The sequence below is a fragment of the Halichoeres trimaculatus genome, unplaced genomic scaffold (genome assembly GCF_033239565.1).
Source record: "Halichoeres trimaculatus isolate MK-OKI-2021-1 unplaced genomic scaffold, fHalTri1.1 fHalTri1_scaffold_2, whole genome shotgun sequence".
Classification (NCBI taxonomy): Eukaryota; Metazoa; Chordata; class Actinopteri; order Labriformes; family Labridae; genus Halichoeres; species Halichoeres trimaculatus.
The window spans coordinates 29,164,110-29,189,557 of NW_027437180.1; the positions used below are offsets into that span (position 1 = coordinate 29,164,110).

At 39.0% G+C, this 25,448-nt stretch overlaps 1 protein-coding gene across 1 annotated transcript in view; it reads right to left on the reverse strand.

Moving 5' to 3' along the window:
• ctnna2 (catenin (cadherin-associated protein), alpha 2) overlaps window positions 1–25,448 on the reverse strand; it is a 335,649-nt gene that overhangs the window by 92,636 nt on the left and 217,565 nt on the right. Inside the window, exon 8 of the mRNA XM_074686588.1 lies at window positions 1,591–1,671. Coding sequence (XP_074542689.1) covers window positions 1,591–1,671 — 81 coding nt within the window. The remainder of the gene's footprint in view (window positions 1–1,590; window positions 1,672–25,448) is intronic.

The following is a 25,448-nucleotide window of genomic DNA, read 5'->3' on the forward strand; positions in this document are numbered from 1 at the left end:
TTCCATCACACTCTGCAGTTTCATGATCCTCATAAACTTTTATTTTTGCATTTGATACTGCAAGAGCTGTTTGAATTTGTAACTGCTCCTTTTCAGCCATAAGCTGTGCCTCCTTCAGTGCCAAGGCCTGTTTTTGCCTCAGAGCAGCTGCCTGTGCTTCCAACGCTGCTCTTCTCGCCTCCTCTTTCAGGCGTGCTGACGTCGCTGATGACGTGGCGGAACGCGCACTGTGGGACGTCCTTTTTGACATGTTTGATGCACTGTCGAGATGCGTTATTTCATCCAGCTCTGTCGAAGTCTTTTCAGTTCTTTTTTCAACATCTTTAAACCATGAATCAACCTTTTGCATGAATTCTTGAAACCGTTTCAGCTTGGGTTGAAACCATTGCTCCTGATCTGCAATTTGCTCCTCTTTGTTTAATTGTTGCAGGACGGACTGATTGAGCTCCTTGAACGCTTCCAGTAGCGCATTGAATTCTTTCATTCTCATTTTGACTTCTTGATCGTTTGAGTCTTTTCCCAACAAATCCTCCATTTGATTGGATTTCAAAGTGAGCTGCCGTAACTTAACTCTTCTTGCGGTGATATCCCGCTGCAGCCTTTCGTCATCGCTCGCGCCCGTGAGCGCGTCCACTGCGCTTTCTTCAGTCATGATTCAACAAGAGTGGCAAACATTAGAGCACCAAACACATATGAAAAAGTCACTGGGTGATTTTGATCACCATTACATGAAACACAGTCACTGTCCTTTATTCCAAGCCTTTGTAATGCTCCGTATCCTTTCATTCATTCATCCTTGTGATCAGCTGACGCAGCGCGCGGCTGCCATTCATTACGCATGATTCCAAGACTTGCCAACAGTTTCCAACGCCGTTTTTGTGACTTTTAGATGTAGTGGCAAACCCTGCCATGAGTTTAAAAGCCACCTGAATGAGAGGAGCCTCAGCTGTTGTTCTGACGCGTGTCCACTTTAAAAATAAGTCCAATACTCGCAGGTCTGTTCCATAATCCGTTTATTTTTCTGATGGAAGCTCATTGTCATTCCTTTCTCATGAATCCCCAAAAAAATCCAACATAAAGACCTTTTTCTTTTCTTTTCCACGGTCACAAAAACGTCTGGCTTCACTCCTCTCACCCTGAAACAAAAGACTGACTGACCCCCACACCTGAACTGACTGCCCTAATAAACAAAAACTCCACCCACAACCAAGCAACTCAAACGGTCTAAATAAAACTACGAGTCAACATAAACTAACCACTTAATTATATTTAAAACTAATAAATTTAAATGAATTCTATACCCAAAATAAATCATATGAACATAAAACTATAATTAATTTTCTTTTCCATAAACAATTTAAAATTAGCCTCTACAGTGACAGTTGAGATAAGTTAAAAAGTTTTGAGAGAGTGACAAACAAATAGGGGGGTTTGGTATGTAGATGGGAGAAAACCTATCTCTGAAAACATATAACACTGCCTGCCTATAACTTTTAAAAGATGTCCAAGTGAGAAAAGTTTGTTTCAATGTGAGGGATGGTAAATACTGTGTCTACAAAAAAGATGCATATGTATATAAGTAGTACTTACCTGTCTGCGAAGATCCCTGGTCTTTTTGGTCATCTTGTCAATGGCTGAGTTTAATGGGTCACCTTTCTCTTTCCTGCCAGTCTGTGAAAAGAGAACAAAAGAACAGAAAGAAAAATATGTTAAACAAATTATACCAAATGCCCAAATAATCGTGTCTTCCAAAATTGTAACAAATAAGAGTATACCAGTAGAGAAGTGCTGCCCAGCTACATCCCAAAACATGGCATCATGTTTCAGAGTTTACTTCATCTCATCAAAGTCTCTAAAGCAAAGCTATCAGGGTCCAAAAGACCGGGGAATCTGAAAAATATGTGCCATCTTATTACGAGTGCATTACAAGTGTTCCATGATTAGACTGAAGTCAGTGAAAACGTGACAAAACAGTTTATAATATTTTAGCTACTCGCCTATCTGGCAGGCATTTATGTGACTGTAGCCAATTCCCCTGTGTGCTGCTTGCCCAGTCACTGCCAACTCCTAGTAGAGGCTTCAGGAGGGTGTTGACTACCATGTGCTTCACCTGATACACGCAGAGTCACCAGCTGCTTCTTTACACCTGACAGCGGGGAGCTCCAATGGGAGAGCAGCACAGATTCCAGATTCTCCTACCCTGTAGTTAACACACGTCCTCACCAACCAGTAGGGGTCACTAAGACATGGAGATACCAGAAAAGGAACCCTTCCCGTTTTTTATACTGAGAATTCGCCAACTGTGTTCATTGTAATTCCTGGCTGAGAAGGAGGCTCTTCTGTCCGCATTTATCACTTATGAGCTCTCCTGTTTTCGCTCAGAAGCCACGGAGTAAAGAGGAGTGATTTATACGACTCCAGTTAGAAGATTTTCACCCTCACTGCTGAACTGAGTGAAAAAGTTTGGCCTGGAGGTCAGAAAGAGGCTGTCAGTGTCTTGGAGTGAACTGCTCTGCTCCAGGAAACGAATAAAAGATCCTGAACTCTGAGAAAAATACATGAATGCATGTTCCAGGCAGTGGAAACTTGTAAAACCATTAAGGGAGTGTTCTGGATGACTTTTAATCAACCAAAACTGTGAAGAATTGTCACTATTATCACACAGCAATGACTGGATTAAAAAGTTAGTGGTCTAAACATTTATAAAAAAATGACTCAGAGAAAGTTTAGAGTGATGCTGGGTGTTGGGTATGATATTTCTTTGAGTCACAGCCAATAAGAGGTCAACATCCGTACACAGTACAACAGGGAAAAAGTCTGCAAATTGGAACACAACCACGGTGTGTGTTCTTCTTAGATGTGAATAATGTGCTGTATTTCTGCACTGTTGCCAACCCTGCCTCAGGTTCTCTCAGCTAGCTGCTGCATAAAGTCAAATGCCTCCACATTTCAGATCAAAGGTCAATAAATACTCATACGCTTTAATTATCCTGCGCTTTGATGTTGACAACCAACAAAGAAAAAGGGTGCAGCTTATCTTTCTTTTGAAACCAGTTCTACGTCCAATGTAATACTGACCCTTCTCAATGAAACTTCAGCAGGTGCAACCCATGTTGTATACCTCATAAATTGATTTGCAAGCACATAGAGGGGGAAAAAAAATCAATTTGCTGTCAGGAACATGCAAAAAAAGAACAACAAAAATCAAAAAAAGAAAGAAAGAAAAAAAAAAGAATAGAAAAGAAAAACTGTTATCTGGACAATCAACAGAATATTAGACAAACTGATTCACTGTCAATACGGTACCAGCATCCTGAGGTTAGTTGTGCCATTCCAAGGAAACTGTCTGTTCAGAATAGCGTGAAGTAGAGACAATAACTAAAATGCTCATCAGCCTCTGCAAGATAAAAAAAAAAAAAAAAAAAAAAAACAGTGACACAGACTTCTATTCATCTCTGCCTGTCGAGGATGAGACAAACTAACCGCAACTGCAAACAGCAGAGCCTGAAGTTAAGGGGCTATTAAGTTGTTGTCTTGTTTAATGAGACACAAAATGTGGTTGCTTATCTTGGTGTTGCTGCACTGTTGCCATGCTCCCTTTAATAACCGAGAGGGACAGAATGCCTCACATCTACACGAGAACTCAATGTGACCGTATCAAACACCCACATTATAGTAAACTCTCGCCAAGGTCAACACCGACTGCTGCTTCACTGATTGTTGTTTTCTGTGCTACCAGGTTGTCAAATTACCGTTTCCTCATTTGCTCTGAAGCACATGGAAAGATGCTTGCGCACACTCAGTCCCACAATATACTGACACTCAGTGTGAGAGCTGTTTCTTTCAGGGAGAGATGGTTCAAGAGGTATGGGAACTGTAAACAATAACTGTACAAAACCTTTAAGGGTGAGCTGGTGCTTCATTTGGAAGTTAAAAACAACGATTTTGACCTTATTTTCTTTTGTCCTCTCTTAAAAAAGTCTCTGCATTCAAAGACATTCCAACTTGAGGACAAACAGCTACAATCGTTCAGCTATTTTTTCTATTAAGATTGGTCACACTCCAAACTGTGAGTGTGCTTCACTGTGGGGATTTCAGGGAATTTACGTGTGCAAGGTCACTGTTGCAAAAGTACTGCTCAATGAAAAGCACCTGTCACCATAAAAAGGGGATCCGATTCTCTTCTCCTGTCTGATGTATTGCTGGCTTGCCCTTGGTTAAGCCTGGTATGGCTTTATTTTATATGGATGTTAAATAATATGAATGAGGCATTTGCATCCTAGCTTGTACTGGAGTTAGTAATTCTCTTTCAAAAGTGGTCACATAACACAAACTTTTTTTGCGGTGCAATGTTGCAAACAACTAACAAACGTGAACCTTTGAGGTTCTTACAAATCAAAAGCGAGCTCACCAGACCCTCACTCATTTGCTGTGCATCGTGTGTGATTTTGGAGGATACAGGCCTTTTGACGGCTAAGGAGGAGTGAAAAGGAACATAGCCATGTCATCTAAATTTATCATATACTCATACAAGCACTTATGCTTTGATGTGCATGCAAAAATGAGCTGTATACCAAAGCAGGGGACATGACAACATTAGTCATTGTGGTGCCTAAAGAGCCTAATGTGTCATTAAGGCACCAGAGGGACGCACCGGATTAAAGATGCTCACTGCCAAAAATAAAAAGGGGGCTTAACTAGAACCTTTCTGAGGACACTTCAAATGTATTCACATGTTTTAATGTATGACAGGCAACCCAAATTGAACTGAGAGAAAGACAAAAGTAGCCAGCCCCTGACACAAACAACTCCTTTTATTATTAATATAATGAATATGCTCACTGGAAAACAAAATCAGTGTGTGCTTTTGTTTTCTGCTCACTCCATTTTCTGGAATCAGAAACCCCAGCTGTTTTATTTCTCAAAACTCTAAACTCTTTAATCTGAGTTAAGGAGATTAAAACGGCACAGGGATGTCAGTCTAAAGGGATAAAGCCTAGCACCTGTTATGCTGAGCCTCTATTGACAACTGAGCAGTACTTATTGCAGGGAACATTTCCTTCTTACCACGTATCTCTTTGTGTTAACTTGTATCTTCAAGTTCATTGCAGCATCCTATAAGCAGTTACAGTATGACAAGAAGCTTAACATTTCTATAAATATGCTTCTTCTCCACTGTAATTATTCCCTTGCTTGTTAAAATATGTCAAAACTGTCGACAAACAAGTATATGAGAAAAATATTGCTCATCTTTAGTTTCTTGAAAATAAATGAAACTCCTAATTAAAACTACTATGCATGAATCTCCCATCACAAACTTTATATACAAAGCCAGCTATGATAATGAGTCATAGGTTTGTCACTGTGTCAGGCTCATATTCAGCCCCGGTCAGCCCAAACGCCACAGTTCATAATGTGTGTGCATATGTGGGTAAGTGTGTGTAAAGAAAATGTGAGAGACAAACTGACTCCCATTATTGCATTTATGTTTTCCCTGTCTTTATCTCAGAAACTATTTGACTTCACATCCAGGTGCACCCTGAATGTGAGCGCAATTGTGCTCTCCAATTCACTGCCATTAAAAGCTTGACAACACGCTTGTCGGTTGATTCGATTGTCTCCCATATAGCAATATTGATTGCTTAGTTTTTGACTGCTACATAATGGAATGTGCATGTTCGCCTTCTCTAGTAAACACAAGTCCCTGTGGTGTTTGGCAGACAATGTTCCCAACTGTCCCCATCCATTATTTTCCACCCCCTGCTGTGCACTCATTCATTCTCAGTTGGGGAGAGGAAGATGGAGGAGGGTGCCTGAAAATAAGCATCTCGCATGTGTGTGGGGGGTAATGGAAGCAGCAGCGGTGGAGTTATTCCAGCCCACTCAAGAGACGGCTGGTGGATGGTGCAACATCCAACGGGCCCTGAGCATGTTTGCTCTCTCAGGCCCTCCCAAACTAAGCAGTGTAATTCAGTGGCACACTGCAGCACAAAATGCTTCACCGCATTCTTGACCTTAAACCCAGCAGAGGAGGGAGAAGACATACAGCGGTGCAAGATGAAAAATGTGCAGGGTTATGTGGTACTTGGCTTCAGGTAAGTTGTTTTTACATTTCCCATGTTTTTGAATTGTAGAATAAGAGCCTGGCACAAATTCAAGTTATCGATCAATAACATCAATGGAGTTGTAGTTAAATGATTATAGCTTAAAGTTTTTGTCAAAGGGCTGGGGCATGCTACATTTTACCTTGATGTTCTTAGATTTCTTGATCCAGATCCTTGTCTACATCTTTTTTTCTTTGAGCTTATGCAAATGGAAGCTAAGAGCTTTCATTTCTTGCAACAAAGGAATGTAGAGACATAATGAAAAAGCAGACAATCAATATACTCCTGATGCATTCAGAAGATAAGGTGACTGCATTCACCCATGAACTGCACTGAATTCTGTTTTATAAAACCGTGTCCCTGTACAGCCCTCGAAACTAATGCAATATAAAAATGACAATACAAGAAAAGACTGCAGACACAGGGTTGCAAAAAGGGAGAGGAATAAATCTGGTAATTCATAGGCAATAACATGGTAAATCAAAGGAATGAGCAGATGAATCAGAGAGAGGAAAATAGAAGACACGTGGGGGTCGGGAGGTACAGGGAGGGGTGGAAGGGTGGGGGGTTCATGAAGCATTCTGTCTTATTGTCTCCCAGGATCAATGTGCTAAATGACATCAATTCCGGCTCCTTGTCAATTCAATTAGGCAGGAGCGAGAGGTACAATTACTGTCCAATGTGGTTACACTGTCTGCAGTCAGCTTAAAGGGGAAGGCGAGCTGATAACGAGAGGTTGCGCAAGTGTTTGTGTGTGTGCAGGCCGGGGGCTGGACTTGGGGTTGATGATGGTGGTAACATGTTGGTGGGGTTACCAGCAGATAATGGGTAGCTGGATCCTCATTAAGATAAGTTGTGCTCTCTCAGCCATGGTGCCAAAGATGGGCCAATTTAACTTGTTCTCATTAAGTAGAACTTAAAGAGGTGCAGCGGTGGCTATCAGCTAGTTTGATTACAGGATACTGAAAAGAAAACACGCTACGCCCGCGGCCAGAGAAAAATACTTCCAGATGAGTGGCTCAGATTAGAATGCTTTTTTCTAGGTCTTTTAATGAGATGACAGAGCAACACAGTACCGAAATAGATGCCATATCATAATCTCATTATAGGCATTATAAACCCCCGGCAATCTAATAGATATACAGTTCAGGCACAATGCAATGCTGAAGCAAATAAGGGTAGAAATATAAATGTGTGGGTGTGTTTTAAAGTGTGCAAGAACACACTGGAATAGAATAGTTTGCTGAACTACTTCCTGAGGGGATCAAAGGTTTAAAAGACAATAAGTTGTTTGGAAAGATTTTATTTCAATTTTTGCATCCATCCATTGTCTAACCTGATCATTCTGTGCAGGGTGGTGAGGTCTGATGCACAGGCCTAGAGCCGGGCCTGGAAACAAGTCTATCTCAGGGCTAATGCATGCAGACAGTTTCTTTTGAATCTCTGGTTCTTCAGAAATATGGTTAAAGTTAAAATTCAGAGACTAACTGAGGTGCAACATGAGGATGTATCAAGAGGTATAACTTAGAAAAAGATGTATTATATCTATGGCATAGATGTTTCTGACATATGTGTTAGGTATAAAAGGTAGGCAGTAGCTTCCCAAAATGATATTAAACGTATTTTTACTTCCTACACAAATAGTTTTACCAAAGGTGTAGGCAAAGCTTGATTTTTAACTGTTGTTACACTGAATATTGGGCCTAGGCCTTAGAGGCTTGTTTTATTTTAAATTCAAATTCAAAATAAGCTTACTGGCATAAAGGTTTTATATATATATATATATATATATATATATATATATATATATATATATATATATATATATATATATATATATATAATAAACATGTTAAACATGTTAACAATAGATAAATATAAAGATAAATACCAAAATTAAAAAAAAAACATATTAAGAACCAAAAAAAACTGACATTATTTAAAAATGAACCAAATAATAATAAAATGAAAGCAAAAAAAAAAAAAAAAAAAAAAAAAAAAAAACATTTTAACAGCAAAAAACAAACAAAAAAACAAACAAACAAAAAAACAATGACAATCAAAATAAATTAAATAATAATAAAATAAAAGCAAAAAAAATAATCTTACAATAATTTTTATCTACATGGACATAGATGATTTTTGTTTCCTAATGGCACCTTAATAATTTTCTTTCACTGAAGCCTGTCTAACTCTGTGACAAGCTGTCACATATTCGACTGACAGCTGAAAGGTAGTGCTCTCTTCACCCAAAATTTTCTGGATCCGTTCCTCTTCGGGGAGAATATGAAATTCAGGTAGTAAATTTGTAAATTTAGGGAACTTTAGCTACCTGTGTTATTGAAAGCTTTGTTGACACATTTTTTTTTTCTTTAGTGAAATAAAATGGATAGAATAATAAAAGTCTCCTCTGGCATGTAAAATGCTTGTTTTGATTGGTGACCAGGTTAGTTCCATGCCATTTATTGAACGTTTTAAAAGATCTGGACCGATGTCTGGACATTGGTCTTTCTTTCATGTTGGAAAGGCCAAATGAGAGTGATTATGGATTTAGCCGGTGGCTCTCAGTCCATGTCCTTGGGTCTCCTTGTGCACTGCATGTAAGTCAATATCCTTCATGTTTTACAAATTGTGCACATGAGTTCAAATATTAAGGAGTGTGTACAGAATGCCAATTTAATTTTTATTACTACTGAAGTGGAAACCAACAGACCATGTGTTTCATGTTCTTAACCATACAACATATAGCAAGGGGTTGGTTTATGGCTGCCCACCACTGAATCAGCTTCTGCTCTAGGTTTCTACCTGTTGACATAAAACATTATCTTGTTTCTTGCCTTTTATGTGATTGATGGATTGATTGAACTAATTCATCGACAACATTATGGCTGACGAATATCAGTGATTAATGACTGAATCAGTACCATATTGCCATAATATTAATGAGTCAATAAGTAAAACAAAGTATGTGATCAATCACTTTAGACTAATCTAATAAAGCATGATAATCATCAGGTGAGTCATTGTGTTGACACTGATTCATTGATAGTGTCAGAAACATGCACTTGTCTAAAACCAACAAACAATCTGCTGTTAGAAAATGTGTATCCAGAGCTCTGTATACAGAAAGCAAAATGCCTTTCCTCCTCTCACATAGTATCTATAGCGGTGCTGTTTGAGCCTGGCAGTCTCCTGTAAGTTAGAGTTAATGCCGCTGAGAATGACACAGCCTGAGGAGGAGCCGGAGTGCCTTCTGGCACAAGCTCTCTCATGTTTAATGGCTGATGCCGTTTGCTTACTCCTCTCATTACACTGGCTCATGTTTAGACTGTGGGCCTGTCACTAGCTATTAGCATCTGTGGTCAAGCAGGCTGTGGATGAGAGGAAGCATCTGGCTTATCATCAAGCACATCGTAAGTACGAAATGAGCAGTTTGTTTAGACCGGGGTAAACACAGAATGGAGGATTAACGTCCTGTTTGCGTGAAAACATGGTTTATTTAAAGAGAAATGCTACAAAAAACATGAACCTTGAGTCATACAAATCAAGTCTGATATGAAAAAACTGTTTTGTTGTTGTTGTTGTTTATAACTGAAAAGAGATGAGAAGAATGTTTGCAAACAGTCATAACCTAGCACTGAGTTTGAATTTTTAGTTGATTTTTTTTCTCAGTTTATTCAAGATGACAGCTGTGACTGACAAATTCGTGGTGAGGGACATAGAGGATGACATGCAGTAAAGGTCTTGAGTCTGACATCAACTACTTGCAGAAAAATAGTTTGCGTATCAAACCTCCATGAGCCATAAGAATGCCCCTTTTTTATGCTATGATAATGTAAGGTTAATGTTCAACTTTGGCTAGAGGCTGCAAAGGAAATCTAAATTGGGCAAAAAAAATATTTTTCTTTTTGGATACTTGCTGATGGCTGGGCAGCATGGCTTTTTATGTAACAGTGACAGCTTTGGCAAGAGCAGAGCCAAAGAAATCTAACTGGACATAAATGAGAGAAAACAGTGAGGGAAGACGCACGGAAAAGAAACTGCAGCAGAGTCAGAGGCCAAGGCAGGACGAAGAAGACAACAAAAACAGAGAAACGCTGACCAAATGTGTGTCTTCATTCTGACTTTTGAACATGTAACATGACCAGAACATATTAAAAAAGTTCTACTTGGAGAGCTGAAACAGCTGAAACATTGGACGAAAAATCCAAGGACCAAAATTAAGGGTTGTCTGATAAATGGTACCTTTAATGTGAAGATTAAAATGGGCTGGGATGCCATAACCTGAACCATTCTGAATTCTCAGACAGACCTTCAATAACCCCTTGAACACAGAGGAAGGTTACTGGCGTCATAAAGAGTTTATGATTCATCTTCCTTAGTCACAGTCTGTACATTGGCATGAAAAGGCTGTCAAACTTAACAGAATAGGCTTCTTAAAAGGTATCTAACCTGTAAAAAGTCACAGTCAAGTTAGATATGAAGATATGAGGGATTAAGGAGTATCGTGCACAGGGCATAATTGGAAGAAGTCTCCAGCAGTGTGAAGACACCAAACAGCTTGATGCTTACCTGATACACATTTAGGGCTGGGATTTAAGTCTTCACATGGTTTTAAATGCTTTGAAAGTAAGGAAAAACCCTGCCTTGGCAATTCTGGTCTGCTTGATTTAATGATTCCCTTCATTCTTAATGCATCCCCCAAATTCACCACTAAATGTTGTTACATGCAATGCACCGTCACGCAGCGATGCAGAGGTTTAAGAATAGAAGCGTGAAGAGAGGGAGGAGGGTTAAATTTTAAGTGTGTCGGGCACTAAGCCAAGGTTTTAGGTGCATAGTTTCAGGAGAATAAGAAAAGGAGCGAGGGGAAATGTCTGGTTATCACACTGAAAGAGAGAGAGCAGGCAGGGGATGAAAAAGTCTAGTCCTGCCGCAGCAGTATGGGGAGCTAGAGCAATGCTGCCTGAAGCCTCCCTGAACTGAATAGCAAGTAGTTTTGCGAGGGAGGGACTGAAGGAAGGGCAGCATGAGAGGAGAGGAGAGAAGTGAGGGAGGGGGAGGAAGAGGAGGAGGCTGAGAATAGGTTAGAGAGGGTGAGAAAATAAGAGAGTGGTGTGATATCTGTGAGAGCAGAACTGTGGTAAAGAGAAAAAAAAGGCGAGTCAATGGGGTGAGGACAAGGTTTGAGCATCATTGATGTACTTTTGTTTCACTGCAGAGCTGAAAAAAAAAAGAGGATTTATCACACAGACGCACACGCACAGTTGCCTACACACGCATGTACACACATGACTCTGCTATCTGTGGATACTTGATGCCGTGTTTGAAAAGTGTGAAGCTTCAATACGAGTCAAATTGCTGTGGTTCGGCTACATCAGCCACCACAGGTGCTGCAGGTCAATCCAATTCAAGGACCTGTATTTAATACCAGAAGGGATAATCCCATTTCATCATCATTTCCTCGTCCCTGCATTGCATCATCCTTCACCTCTCCGGGGTGAGTCACACCCGGGGACAATGACATGTTCTGAATTATGGGATCCCCACAATGGACACATAATAGACATTAGCCTGTTCTGTGAGGGTCAAAATATCAAGTGCTTATCATTTAATTTGATGACCATGCCAGGCCCTCCTTATGCATATCCTTTATGTCACTAATGGTGCTGTTAACACAGATTACTAGCAGTGGCTGTCATGTCAATAAAACGTATGTATGATTTTATGCCCTGTAACTCGTTGACGCATAATACTATTCACGGTTTATAGTCTCTTTGTAACACACAAAGATACTTAAAATGCTTTCATAATATTAATGCAAAAGACTTTGAAAGGGGTCAAATCCAGGCTCAGCTCCGTAAATATATGGGTATTCTATCTCTTTGTATATCTGCTTTAATGAGATACTTAATCAATAGCGGCACTTCAAGTGGAGCAACTTAAAGCTACCATGGGGAACATTTGTTTTGTGTTGATTTTAACATCCCTCCAGACACATCTGCATGTCTTTTTTCTCTGCTTGAGAAGTGTTCATAATCTGATGTGTTTTTACAGTCAAACTTATCACTCGCTGATGAATGTTCCCCATGGAAATGTAGACAGTTTCGACAGCATGTGCATCTTACATACGATCCAATTGTGAAGGTAAAAGGCATTAGAAATGACAATTTGTAACAATTCAACACAGTTTTCTATCTGACGGTCTTCTTCATCTTTGTTGCTGAAAAGATGTGGAGAATATTCAGGTTTGCTCAAAGTGAACCTGAAATAAAGGACTATAATAGTAAAGATTATACATGAGACTATAATGCTCCTTTATAAAAATGGCAGTGCGTCTCATTTTGTGACATTTTTAAAATACTGCCTCCCTCTGCTTACTCAGGAAAAAATGGAGAAACCGTTTTTTAATGAGGTTCCCCGCAGATGTCGTTAAAGCACAGAAAAAGTGTCATGTTCGGGTGTGTGCACTTTATTCACATATTGAGCCATTAATATATGAGTATAGATATGGAATGCCACATAAAGATAAAAAAAGCTGTCAACTTTAACACTCCAGCTATTTTCTTCCCAGCATTCTGAAACCAGAATACAACATGTTAAGCATGAACAATTGCCATCCTTCCTTCTTGAAAGAGACACAAAGCCAAACCAATAAATAGATAAATAAATAGATACATAAATAAATACATAAATAGATAAATAAAAACCAAGACATTCAAATAGGTTCCTATACTTAGGCCACAAATTGATACAGGGTATAAAATCTATTTATGATTTTCTTATCATTCATTCTGAAAAAAGAACATAAAAAGCAGACTCAGTAGTTCCAGATTTATAGTAAAATTCATGTCCACATCTGCAACTATTCGTCAAATTTTGACAAAGTTAACACTAACTTTTATAATATATTTCATACACATTTCATAGAAAAACAAAACAAAACAAAAACAAACACAAACGGTTTGGTTCTGTCAGCATGGACACAAAAGAAAAGCAGATATATTGTGTCATAAACAAGTCGGACCCTTTTTTATCATCCAACTGTCATCTGTCCCTAAACTTAGCTTTGATCTCTGTGTCATTTGAAAAGTATCCAGTCCAAATCTAGGGTACGAAGCAGCAACACCAGCACCTTGCAGACAGCACAGGCAGGCAGACGGAGAAGCCAATGAAACCCAAAATAAACACTCTGACTGCTCCAAAGAAAGATGCACGGTGCAGCGGTTTCTCCTTGTGTACTCACGCGTCACTTTACGCTATCTCCTCCTTGGGAACAACTCCACAGAACGCTAAAAAGACTCAGTGTGTGAGCTAAGCACGATTGGCGGGCTATGTTAACCTATATCACCTCAGCTCTGCTGAGGCCGTAAATAACATACAGCTACATAAACTCCACATTCTAGTGGTTCCTACTCAGAGAAAAATCATGACAGGTTTTCATAAAGTATCACTTAAATGTTGAGGTCGAAGTCGGACCACAAACGAAGGACGGGTTGACTAATTTTACGTTTGATAGTCAGAAAATACTAAGTACACTCAAGTATATGAGCAAGAAAAAAAAAACAGATTCCCAGTATTTTATCTTCTTTTTTATTATTATGTTTTATTTATTTCAAAAATCTTCTTCACTGCATGAATAAAGTTCAGTTTAAAAGTTGTGACCAGAAAAGGATTGTCTGCTACACCAGTGAATGTGAGTTTTTTCAGGGATGGCAGGCTCCTAAAAAAGGATACTCATGTTGTTTTGTAAACCAGGATAATGTTGCCTCAAGCTGCTCCTCTGGGTGGGCTGCTGTGAGAAGGTAGCTCTAATCAGGGATTAGGGTGGTCGAGGAACATGGGCCTCAAACCTGACAGCAAAATGTAGCCAGCATGCGGATCAAATGGAAAAAACATGCTAATGATAGCATGATAACGCTTCCCTACCTGCTGCCTATTGTGTCTAAGCCCACCGCGGATACAAATGTGTGCACAAACAACCCAGGCAGACTGTATACAGATAGACAACACTGTGCTCTCTCTGTAATGATCTGGGGTGCAGCAGCTTCAAAGACTGCTGGAGCTGGCTGAACTGGTGAAATGATTATGTCTCCCACAATCCTTTCATGTGAGCTTTGTCAGTCCAGCCACACAGCGGCACAAGCTGCTCACAGAGTTGTTGTTGCTATTAGTAACGAGGAATAAGGAAGAGTAAAGCCACAGAATATGTGGACATGATGTGAGTGCACTGCGTGGAGACGGATCAGCAGATAGGACTTACTGTCATGGTGGCTGTTTAGGGATTGATGTCTTTTCAAAAGGACATCTTTTCTCTTCCTTAAGCTGACTTATAAAGTGTGTCAGTACAATGGGCGCAGCTGCTGGAGTCCACCAGTATTTTTCAGGAAATGACATGTACACGTCACCCTTGAAAATATTGGCTGTCATTTGTCAATCTGTCTTGGAAACAGCACAGATTCAAGCTGTAGCGGAGACGTATGAAGCTCTCTGCATATGATTTATTAAAGTGCCGTGCAACATCTAAATGAGCACTGATTTGATCACAGACTGATATATTGATTCAGCTCTGGAAACAGGGACACGCTGCACCAATCCCTCATTTACATATGGCACACCCCTATTCATGTATGTTTGGCATACAGAATGGAGGTAGGAAAATATCTATACTCAACATGATGAGAGGGAACAGTGGGAACTGAGATCTATCATTGTTCCTCCTCAACAGAAATATATCAAGAGCTTCTGTAGAGAGCATATGCACCCCTGCATGCAGTACCATGTATGTAAAGATGATATGACACTACACCATATTGTTGTTTGAAGGCAAATACTCCCACAGTAAGTGGATGCAATTAAAAATAAAAAGGAGGGGGGTCAATACACTCTGTGTATGTCAGTATTGTAATGTAATTGTTTTGATGAATACTGTATATGTTTTAATTATTAATTAACATTTAACGGGCTAATTAGAAGTAAATGAAACATTTAAGGTGTTGACATCAATGTCTACATCGCTATGCAAGACTTGGGGTCTGTAAGTGTGATATAAATGATAAATAATAAAACCCAATCTAACAAGTGTCAAATAAATAGATACATTTTTATCTCATTGTAAATAAACACATCTTTTCTGTTTGAATTATGTGATTGACAATGACTAATGCGTCAGAAATACAGAAATAAATTAAACAGATATGTTAAAGACAAAAGTATTCCTTAATAACAGCTTGAGAGGTCTGGGAACAATGTGGCAGGAACTTAAGGGCATCACAGCCAGGGTGAAGTTTACCTCTGGGCTGGCCAGCCTTATTTTCAACATGGTGACAGGGTCAGGTCCCTGCTGAGGTTATCATCTTAATTATGCATGGCCCATCTGGTAGACATGGCTGTGGTGCAGGTGGGCAGCAGCGCCAGACAGCAGCTGATAGAAGAATGACGTGATGAATCATGCTCATCCGCTGCTCTTATCAACTTAGTGATGCTGATAGTTACTGTGGGCGGTGCTTTGTCACTCAGGTTAAAAGACAAAGTATAATGTAGAAATGTGCTTTATGCAATACAAACAGAGATGCAAAAAACATGGAAAAATGACGGACAGAAAAAAAGAATTGGGCAATAAATAACTTATTACTTAAAGTTTATTTCTTTAGAGCTGCCTGACTGGTGCAGCAGCTGCAGATCCGAATAGTTAAGGCCTATAACTCCACATAGGAACACCCCACAATGCACGAGTTTCATGAAGGGTGGGTACTCGTCCTTCATGAAATTGCACTGTAGATTGCACAGAAGATTTCTGAGTTTAAAATTACTGGGATGCAGAGAGAGCAAATCATACACAAACATTTCCTAGCTGTCTGACACGGCGCAAAACGCACACATATACACAAACAAGCACAAAGGCAGCAGAGAGGGAGAGAGGCCGAGAAATTTTTCTCTTGTCAGAGGATTTAGCTGCTATTGTACTGCCAGACACAGTACTCTGCATTTTAATCAAGGGTGAAGTTTTATAGCCAGTGGCCTTATGATGTGGCAATTGGATTTTTTTTTTTCTCTTTTCAACTACGCAGGTCTCAGGCATGCGTCATCATGTGACGCTGTACCGCACAGATCTGACTAACTTCTTTATCTTTACATTCTACCTGTGTTCAGTATAATGCCTACAAATAGGGCACATTACCAGAACAGAGTTTAGCATATTTCTATTTTAGTTACAATGTTTGATCGGAAAAGAGATGCCAACAGGTGGCATCATCTTCCACAGCATTAGGAGGTCAACATTTTATCATTGTATTACCTGATACACAGTTTTCTCATTTGTATAGGGACAAGCACAACCTCCGAGTCATTTTGAATGTACAAAGTTTACACAATAACTGTATTTGGTTTTATTGATAGAAAGCATACAGAAAAGTGTTGCTTTTTCCCTTATGAAGCATTGATGATTCAACAATTAGCTTCACAGTTTAATCAAAAGATTGAATGGCAGCGTATAACGATCAACCACACCTCAAAAATGTGTTCCTCCAGCTATTTTCAGCAGGGAGAGACTCCAAACCTGTCCAAAATTTCCCCAATGGTTTATTCATGAAAAAACTAGTAAAACTTTTTTTTTTTCTTTTTTAAAATTTATCTTTTTTTTATTCAACAAAGCTGATTTACTCATAATTTGTCTCAAAGGCTCCTGTGATTAAATACTACTGCTACAGTTTATCAAGTTACGGTTAAATGTAACAGTTATATCTCCTCAACTTCATAGCACAGTCAGTACTGTCAGTACACCCAAACGTCTACATTTTTGCTCACATATTTACAGTGAGGTCCATCCAAAAATGTGACACCAGCCTCCATCAGTGATGACACAAGCCCTCAAAATACCCAATGCAGTATGAAGCCTAAAGACCCATTTCAACATGCCTTTAAAACAACCTGAGTTTCTTTTCATATTTCCCACACCCGAGGGTGATTTTTTTTCCCTTTCACCATTGTGATCTGGAAAGCATGAAACTCCAGTACTGCTGGTTGGAAACTTCTACATAACATCATCCTCTCTCTGTTAATGTAGGTTTCCTGCAGGTAGCCACACACTGAATCATGTGACTGATAAGACACACATTTTTCTTTTAGTGCAGACTAACCTAGCATCCTCAAAAATGAACCCAAGGTATTTGTGCACTACCAAGGGGGTTGAAGACATTTCAGAAGTGTCCAACATACAGTTAGTCTGCATCTGTAATGCATTGTAAAGACCTTTAAAGATGAATCGTTCAAGAGCTCTAAGAGTTGCCCAATACCTGTTGCAACGCTGCAGTTCAGAATCTTTCCTCTGTCTGTGCAGCTACGTATAACCACAGGTACAATAACTGTGCCATAAAGAGATGACTTGAGTAAAACTAAGGCTTGCAAATGTTGGCAGTTTTTGCTTTTGGTTCTAACTGAAATTGAGTCAAAGTAACATTGAGTTAGGCCACTCAATACATTAAATGGATTATTATTATTATTTTTTTTTTTTTATATATGTTTCCTTTGTATGGAATAACTGTTTAAATTAAATAGAGAAAGTGACCAGGGGGAAATAAAGTGGTGTATTTATAACTCTCCATGCATCAGCCTACTCACTCAGGCAACATGTGAGTATATGCACACCAGCACGTGTGTGCTTCCAGCCACACAAGCACACTTGTATACTTCAGAGTCAGATTACAGTGTTTAACCACTTAGTTGATGTCAGTGTAACTCTATCAAGTGCTGTGCAATTTAACCCCACAACCCAATCCCACTCAGAATCTTCTCCAAATGTTAACCCTGATACATTCATGAGGTGCAAGTGAAGAAACAACACCTGGGCTTGAAGGACTTAAAAAACAGTGATCGTTATTTACAATATGTGACAAAAAGAAGCATCTTATTTGTCTCGCAAAACATTCTCTGTGCAGCTATAGTTAGAGCATCCCCTTTGTGAAATTCGGGCTCCGCTGTCATCCAATACCTATTAAAACACACAAAAGAGCCATACCAGGTGACATATACCTACACTAAGATCAACACCACAAGTGTGGTTTATTCCAAAACAACCCAGACTGTGTTTTCCATCTCTTTGAGCAGAGCTCTACATTGCACCGACAGGGCTCTGTGTTTACACAGCTTTGCTAGTTTGACGAGCTAGGGGGAATAACACCTTACTGGCACAAAAGAGTAACTTGCACCTCAGGCTGTGGGGGGAAACAGAAGTCTGAGGATGTTTATCAAATGTGTTTGTGCATATGAATAGGAGAGGTGGCATTCTGTAGTTTCTCATAATATCTGTGAGGGAACCTCATTTATAAATACTGTGCACACAATTTGCATCCAGGAAATGCCATATATATATATACAAGTCACAGTACTATCAGATTTGAACTTTGCATACCCTTTGAAAGGATTTGTCTAATGGAGAAAGATTTTTAATGAAATCTGCACATCGGACTGTTTATTTTTTGACTCCTTTTATATAAAAAAAAAATCCAGAGTAACTAATGATATTAATTGAAAGAATGTCAAATACCTGGACCTTGAAAACAAAGAAGATTCTTGTTCACTCTAGTTAAACTGTCCTCACTGGATAAGCCTCATGGGTTATGATGATATCTTACATAGAAGCTGCAATCTGATGCAGAACTGGTAGCTTACGAATGCATCTACAAGTTACGCCTCACTTGTATTGAAATAAGCAGCTAGTGGTTTCTGTGTATTTCATCAAACATTTCACTTTTCTGGTCGTCAAAATTGTTATTCAGGACAATCATTTTACAATGATTACTTGGACAATTATTATTTGGTTTAAGTCCTCAAGAAAGATTACTCAGATTCAAATTTTACAACTTTGATTTTTCGGTTTTCCTGTTTTGAAGCTCAGCTCAGTTTGATGTAGATACTGATTTGACCAACCCGTTGTTGAGTTTAATATGAAGACAGAAACCAAATTTAGGAGACCTGCGTCACTCAGGAAGTCAATTTAATGAGTTCCTGTGTTTTCTTTGTCATCGTTCAATTTATTATTTTAATCTTGGTGACACATCATTTAGGAGAAGGAGACGGAGGCTCAGAGGGAGAGGGAAAGTGTTTTGTCACTAGAACTAAATGAGCAGCAGGAGGGGGTTTGTTGGTGATGGCAATCTCAACATGAATGTTCAATGATATGAACAATTAGTTGCCATGGGAAAAGGTTGCTACTTCCAGGAATTAACAACGCATGTTTTTTTCGTTACTTCAAATTAACACAAAAGGAACAATCAGAGAAAAATTTACATTTAAATCAGACTGATCAAAATCAGGAACCAATTATGTGTTGTATTTCCTGCTGATTGATAGAGCGATGTGATTTGAGCTTCACTGCCTTCAAGGAAAGCAAATAAGAGCCACAATCACATGATTGCTGCATGTACACAGCTGAGTTTTTAGCCCAACGCAGTTCCACTTCAATCCAAGGATCAAGAGGGATGGCCTAGTGCTTATGCAGGGTGCACTTGTAACAGAATAACTTCTTTGAATTGCAAAGGGTGATGTTCTTTGCATTACTACTTTTTAATTAGGTTCCATTCAAACTATGGGCAAGTGTCCCTACCCTACCTTCCAGGGACACTGGGGACAAAGGAACAAGTCCTTTTTAAAAAAAAAAAAAAAAATTAAGTGTTTCAGCCTTTTGCATCACAGACCCTGTGTTCACTACATTCTGTTCTGCTTCACCCCAACATGAGAGAGGCCAGTGGACACATGAAGGATACAGAAGCTTGTTTGGCTCTGGATGAGGCAATAGGCCAGAGTAGTCAGAGACTATCAAAGGGGAGCCATGTCGCTCCAGAGAGCCGGGTTTTGAAAATAGGCTTGGTGGCTCTCAGTGGGATTTCTGCGTCATCTGACAGCAGAACAAAGTTCCTTTGGCAGATGGAGCCCAGTCATATGCCCTGTTTGGTGTAGTCTCTGAAGCCAAAATCATTTAGAGGCAGAACTCAATCACATAAAAAAACACAAGTCAAATTGTTACAACATGTAATTGAATCAAATGCTCAAAAGTACAACAATTTAGAAATGTGGGTGAAAGCTGGCTGTGGCAGGTGGATGTAGTCTTGGAGGGTAGAAAATGCTCATCTTGTTTCTGAATGTTTCTGTATAAAAGCATGTCCAACGCTGAGCCTCACTGCTCTGTGTTGTGACATGGTTGTGACTGTCTGCCCCTCGCCCAACAGGGAACACAATGAATTGGAAATGGCTGGAGGCAGTAGAGTCACATCAGCTCTGTTTTATACACAAAAAGATGCACTACTGTTGAGTGTCTTCTTGTAAACATTCTTAGACAAATACCCTTGTTCACTTGATCTACTGTACAGCTTTTTCTTTTTGTGTGCATGGAAATAAGATGACTGTAATACCTACAGTGGTTGAATCCATTACATAGAAACAATAAATGAGGTTTGCAACAAATCATTGATTTACAGCTAAATGGCATGGACAGTGATTCTTTAACAGGCTATCCAATAATAGCCTCTATTTTCAGTCGTGGTTTTGCACACTGACCCAAACACCGTTGACATATTGCTTCCCCAGTGTGTCATTAAGGATCACGTCGTCCTCCTGGAAGCAGAGCAGGCATATTGTATAACTCACCAGCGCTGGGTGTCTTGTATAATGTGTAACATATGTGTCTGACAGCAACAGTCATAACAGTCCTTTATAGCCTCTGTAGAACGCAGTTTGACATACCTCTGTTTGGTGACAAGGAGCTTGCCAACCTTGTTGTCTCATGAATTTCCAAACATGTTTTGTAGCAAAAACAACAAATGTTGCTTCTGCAACAAAATCTTTCCTTACCTACAGCTACCACTCTCAACAACTACCCTAACTATTACTGCCAGTCAGTCACTACTGCCTTGTACAGGCTGTCAAATAGGCCTTGATAAGCGTTTAGACAGACCACTTTGAAAGTGTATGGTTTGGTAACCTCAGGATGTCATCTTTTTTTTTTTTTGCATCAGATGTGTAAATATGAGTATGTAGCTATTGCAATGATAGTCAGCATTGATAAGTCTTGAGATTGGGTTACACAATTTGAATCACAGGGGCTTGTTCACAAAAAAAATGTTCTGAAAGAGATGAAAATCAAATTTAGTCTCCAATAGGCTTTAATGCCTCTGAAGATATGAACCAGGCTGCTATGGCAAAGGAAAAGTGTTATACAACTAGCTATTTATTCACTTATATATATCGGTTTCCTCTAAACATTAGCAACATTTTCTTCACATTCTCAAACACATACTATGTAGATATAAGGAACACATGCCAGCACGGATAGAAAATAATGTTGCTGCTGTTCGGCAGATACAGGGTCAAAAGGTGCATTAACCCTCATACTAAATATTGCAATAAAAACTGGTTTGTTGATGCCAGATATAGAGAAGTTTAAACACGCTGAATGCAGCCACCTACATGGAATGTTTAATACCACCATGTGAGGAGTTTAAAGAATCCTGCATCAAATGAACACAGGAGTCTGGAGTGAATCTGTCAGCGAAGCCTAACATCAATATGTTCAAGGCAACTAAGGACTCCCAGCAAAACTCTGGTACTGAAAGGAGTGCAATATCTTTGTGGGCACTGATGTTCTTCTTTTACTGCACACCATGCATATGCATGTTACAACGTTTTCTAATCTCAGTTTGACAAAAGTAAGACTGTGTGTCTGCATAGTTTTGATCGTTTGATATAACTTGTCTTGCATTGGATCGAGAGACATTCATTTTTATTTTGAAATGGCTCATCTGTTATGACTGAGTCTCTTCCCTTAATTCACTCCAGTAGTGTATCAGGGTATGTAAAGCAGAGTTAACGTTCATACTTTTATTGCTTTTCCTACACACTCAGAAAGTAACTACTGAATGTTCTTTCCCATTTCCATTTTGCCTAGCTCCCCTTCAGACTGTGATGTATTCGATGTAAAACAGCTGTCGTGTGTATTCTTAAGTAAGACTTTGGTTTGAAATATATCAGACTATAAAACAGACAGTGCAAAATATCACAGCCATATGCATTTTTAACAAAGTGTAGGAAAACAGCATTATCATCCTTCTGTAAGTCAGTGTGTCAGATGTTGAGATGTTTTATTACATGATTGTCCTGCAATAGTTGCTGAGTTGTAGAGTAGTTTAATCCATACTGCAGCTTTGTCCGGTCATATTTTATTGGATCATGTTGTGTCACATCATAACACGAGTCATTCAGTAATCCCAGCCAGATGATCTGAGACTAAAATCTATTTGTACACAGTCACACAGCTGAGCTACAGCAGGATCAATTTTTGGTTAAGTGTTTTGCCCAAGGACACTTTGTCATTTGACTGCAGGAGCTGGGATTAAATCCTGACCTTACGGTTGAGAGACGACACTACTACTGAGCCACAGCCATCATGCTGTGCCTAGCAAGAGCTCAAAATGGTTTCAAAAAAGTACCGACGCACCTTTATCCAATTCAAACTGTGAAGTCACACTTTTTTTTTTTTTGCAGAAAACATGAAACTGCAGGCAACTCCAGATCCTTCTGGACAACAAAAGCCATCCCAAGATTTTTGCCATCTTCCAACTGTTGATTTCAATGTTTTGTTTTGATTTTTTTTCCTCTTCCTTCTTTCTTTACGTCTTCTCTGTGAATAATCTTCCCATAAATCCATCTAAACAATGACTAACCTCAACAAACTAAAACATGCAGATCCCAAAGAATGTGAGATACTGCTTAGTTCTTTTAAACAGTTGTAAGTGGTGAATGAAGCAAACTTTACCTAACAACATCATGCTACATAAGATTTAACCTCTGATGACATGCTCATTCATCCTGTCACATGTCTAAATGGAAATTATGTTGTTTTGTTCTTCCTGTTCTGTTCCTTTTCCATTCATTTAAACTCCACTTAAGCCACAGGAAACACAAAAGTAACTTTTACTAATCCACTGTGTTATTGTCATGAAAGTTTTGATCAACCACAAGCATCTATCTGAGATAAGATAGTGCTTTTAATAACAGGAAAGGCCTGAGGCTGTCTTGACTTTTCTCTGATTACATATGTTCTGTTCCCTGGTTCATCCCCAGTTGCTGATTATATAATGGGATAATGTCGCACAGAGTACAAAAAAAGATATCAAGTAACTAACTCGCCAGGAGTGAAATGAAGAAGCTTTATGTTATTTCGTCTACAAACTATTGACGGTTTCAGAGTGTTAAAGCCTCCATCTGAGTAGCGGATGCAAAATCATGTCTTGCTGTTCCCTCATCACACCGCTGACATCCAATCTAGGGTGTAAGTGTCCACGCAGACCCCCACCACAGTCCTTCCCCAGCTGTCCATCAACATTAACTCTGCAGCAGACCAATTAGTCATCATCTGCTTTGTTTTGTTGGACTCCCACGGTTGGATGTTCTCTGATTCAATAAATGATTCAAATAATGGGCCTGTAACCATAGATGCCGATAATTTGTGGTTGTTTTAGATGCTTCAAAGCCGCCAATTCACCATATTCTGATTGAAAAACTAGCCAAGACTGATGAATTAGGGAACAATGGACAGTAGAGTTGTAGTGTGGAGTCTGGTAAATCCATCCAGACTCTGAATCATTGGCTATACAAAACACATACAACGAAATAAAGTTCTCAGTCAGGAGGCCAGTCAAAGATCACAGTATCTATGGTGTTAAGTTGAAGCTTTCCCCAAATTTTCTGACTTTAATCTATAATGCATATATGTTTTAACATTTGTAAAAGACACAATAGTCTTGGAATGAATGGATTATTCATTAGTTTCAGAAGAAAGTAAGGTGTAAAATATCTCTACAAGAAATCAAGTTGCTAATCAGATAATCTTGAAACTCACATGTGTCAATTATGTTAGTTCATTTTATCATTTCTCAAAGCCAAAGCTTTCTTATGAAGGTGACAACAATCTTGAATAAATTTGTGATCAAATTTATAACTAAGAAAAGCACATCTTGTTTGAACAGAAAAGTAGGTCATTAAAAGGTTAGCCATTAAAAAATATAAATTGATAAATAAATAAATAAATCCATATGCTTACTAACCATAAATCTGTTATATGACTGTACTTGTGTGTATGGCCGTGTTCATTAGTGTGTGTCATGTGTGTTTCCAACCACATATACACATGCACTCACTTTCATTCACACTTGTGCTGACCTTAACTACAAAGCAGAGAGCCAAAGCTCTTAAAGCCTTAAAACTGATGGTGTGGATACTCTCATCTCCTGTTCGCTGTGTCAAGTCATTATAGTGCACCAAGTCATTAGCTGATGGTGTAGTCATCCATTAAAGCTAAGGGGGAATATAGCAAAGGCAAGGAAGATATGAATTCAACTTCAAAATATCCAGATCATGTGAAGGACGACTTTGTTTTCCTTCTTCAAAACACTCAAAACATCTCTGTCACTGTCAAAACTCATGTTTCTTTGTTTAACTCAAAACATCATAAGATCTGAGAGGTTTCACGTCAAATCTGCTCACTGCATTAAGAAAAAAGGTCTCCGTTTGGTTAACTGCATACGAGTTTGCATTATATAAATGGAGCTCAGAGAGCAGTGAAAGACAAACTCTGGTTCAAGATTTATGAATATAAGAGTCAGACCCCGAAAAGGAATCAAAACAAAGTAAAAAAAAAAAAAAAAAAAAAAAGACAACAGCTAAAGTTGCCTGTTCTTTTAGAGCAGAAAATGTGTTCAGAACTCTATGTCACTCCGAAGCCCCTTGTGTTGGACAGATTATTCACAGTTGAGTAGTCAAGTGCCAGACGGGGTCAAAACAAAACACAGCACTCTAGTTGTGGTTCGTTGGTACAATTATTGTTCTCAAAAAGAGGGCCATACTCCAACCACACTGTGGTAATGTCTGTGTAACATGTTATTAAAGACTATCTGCATTTCTTGATATCTTTGACTCTTTTTATGGAATTATTTGATGTGCTACTCAAAAAACATTTTTGAGGTTAACTTCACACTAGTGAACCCACTCTGCATTGCAGGAAACCCCCAAAACATCTGTGAATATTGATGGTAATATAAAGCAGTTTACAAAACCACTAAACTAATCTTACTTTAAAGAAGGGACAGAAAATTTTGCTGTCCCATATTTAAACATGGATGTCTGTGCTAAACATGCAAATTTTAAAACTGCTCCATATTCATCTCTTGTAGGACTCCCTGAATATGTCTCAAAACTGCTTAAAATGGTCATTTCTAAAAGTATCTCAAGATCTTACTGAGATCTTTGAAGATTTCCTAAAATGATGAGGTCATCACATTAGGATCTTCAAAC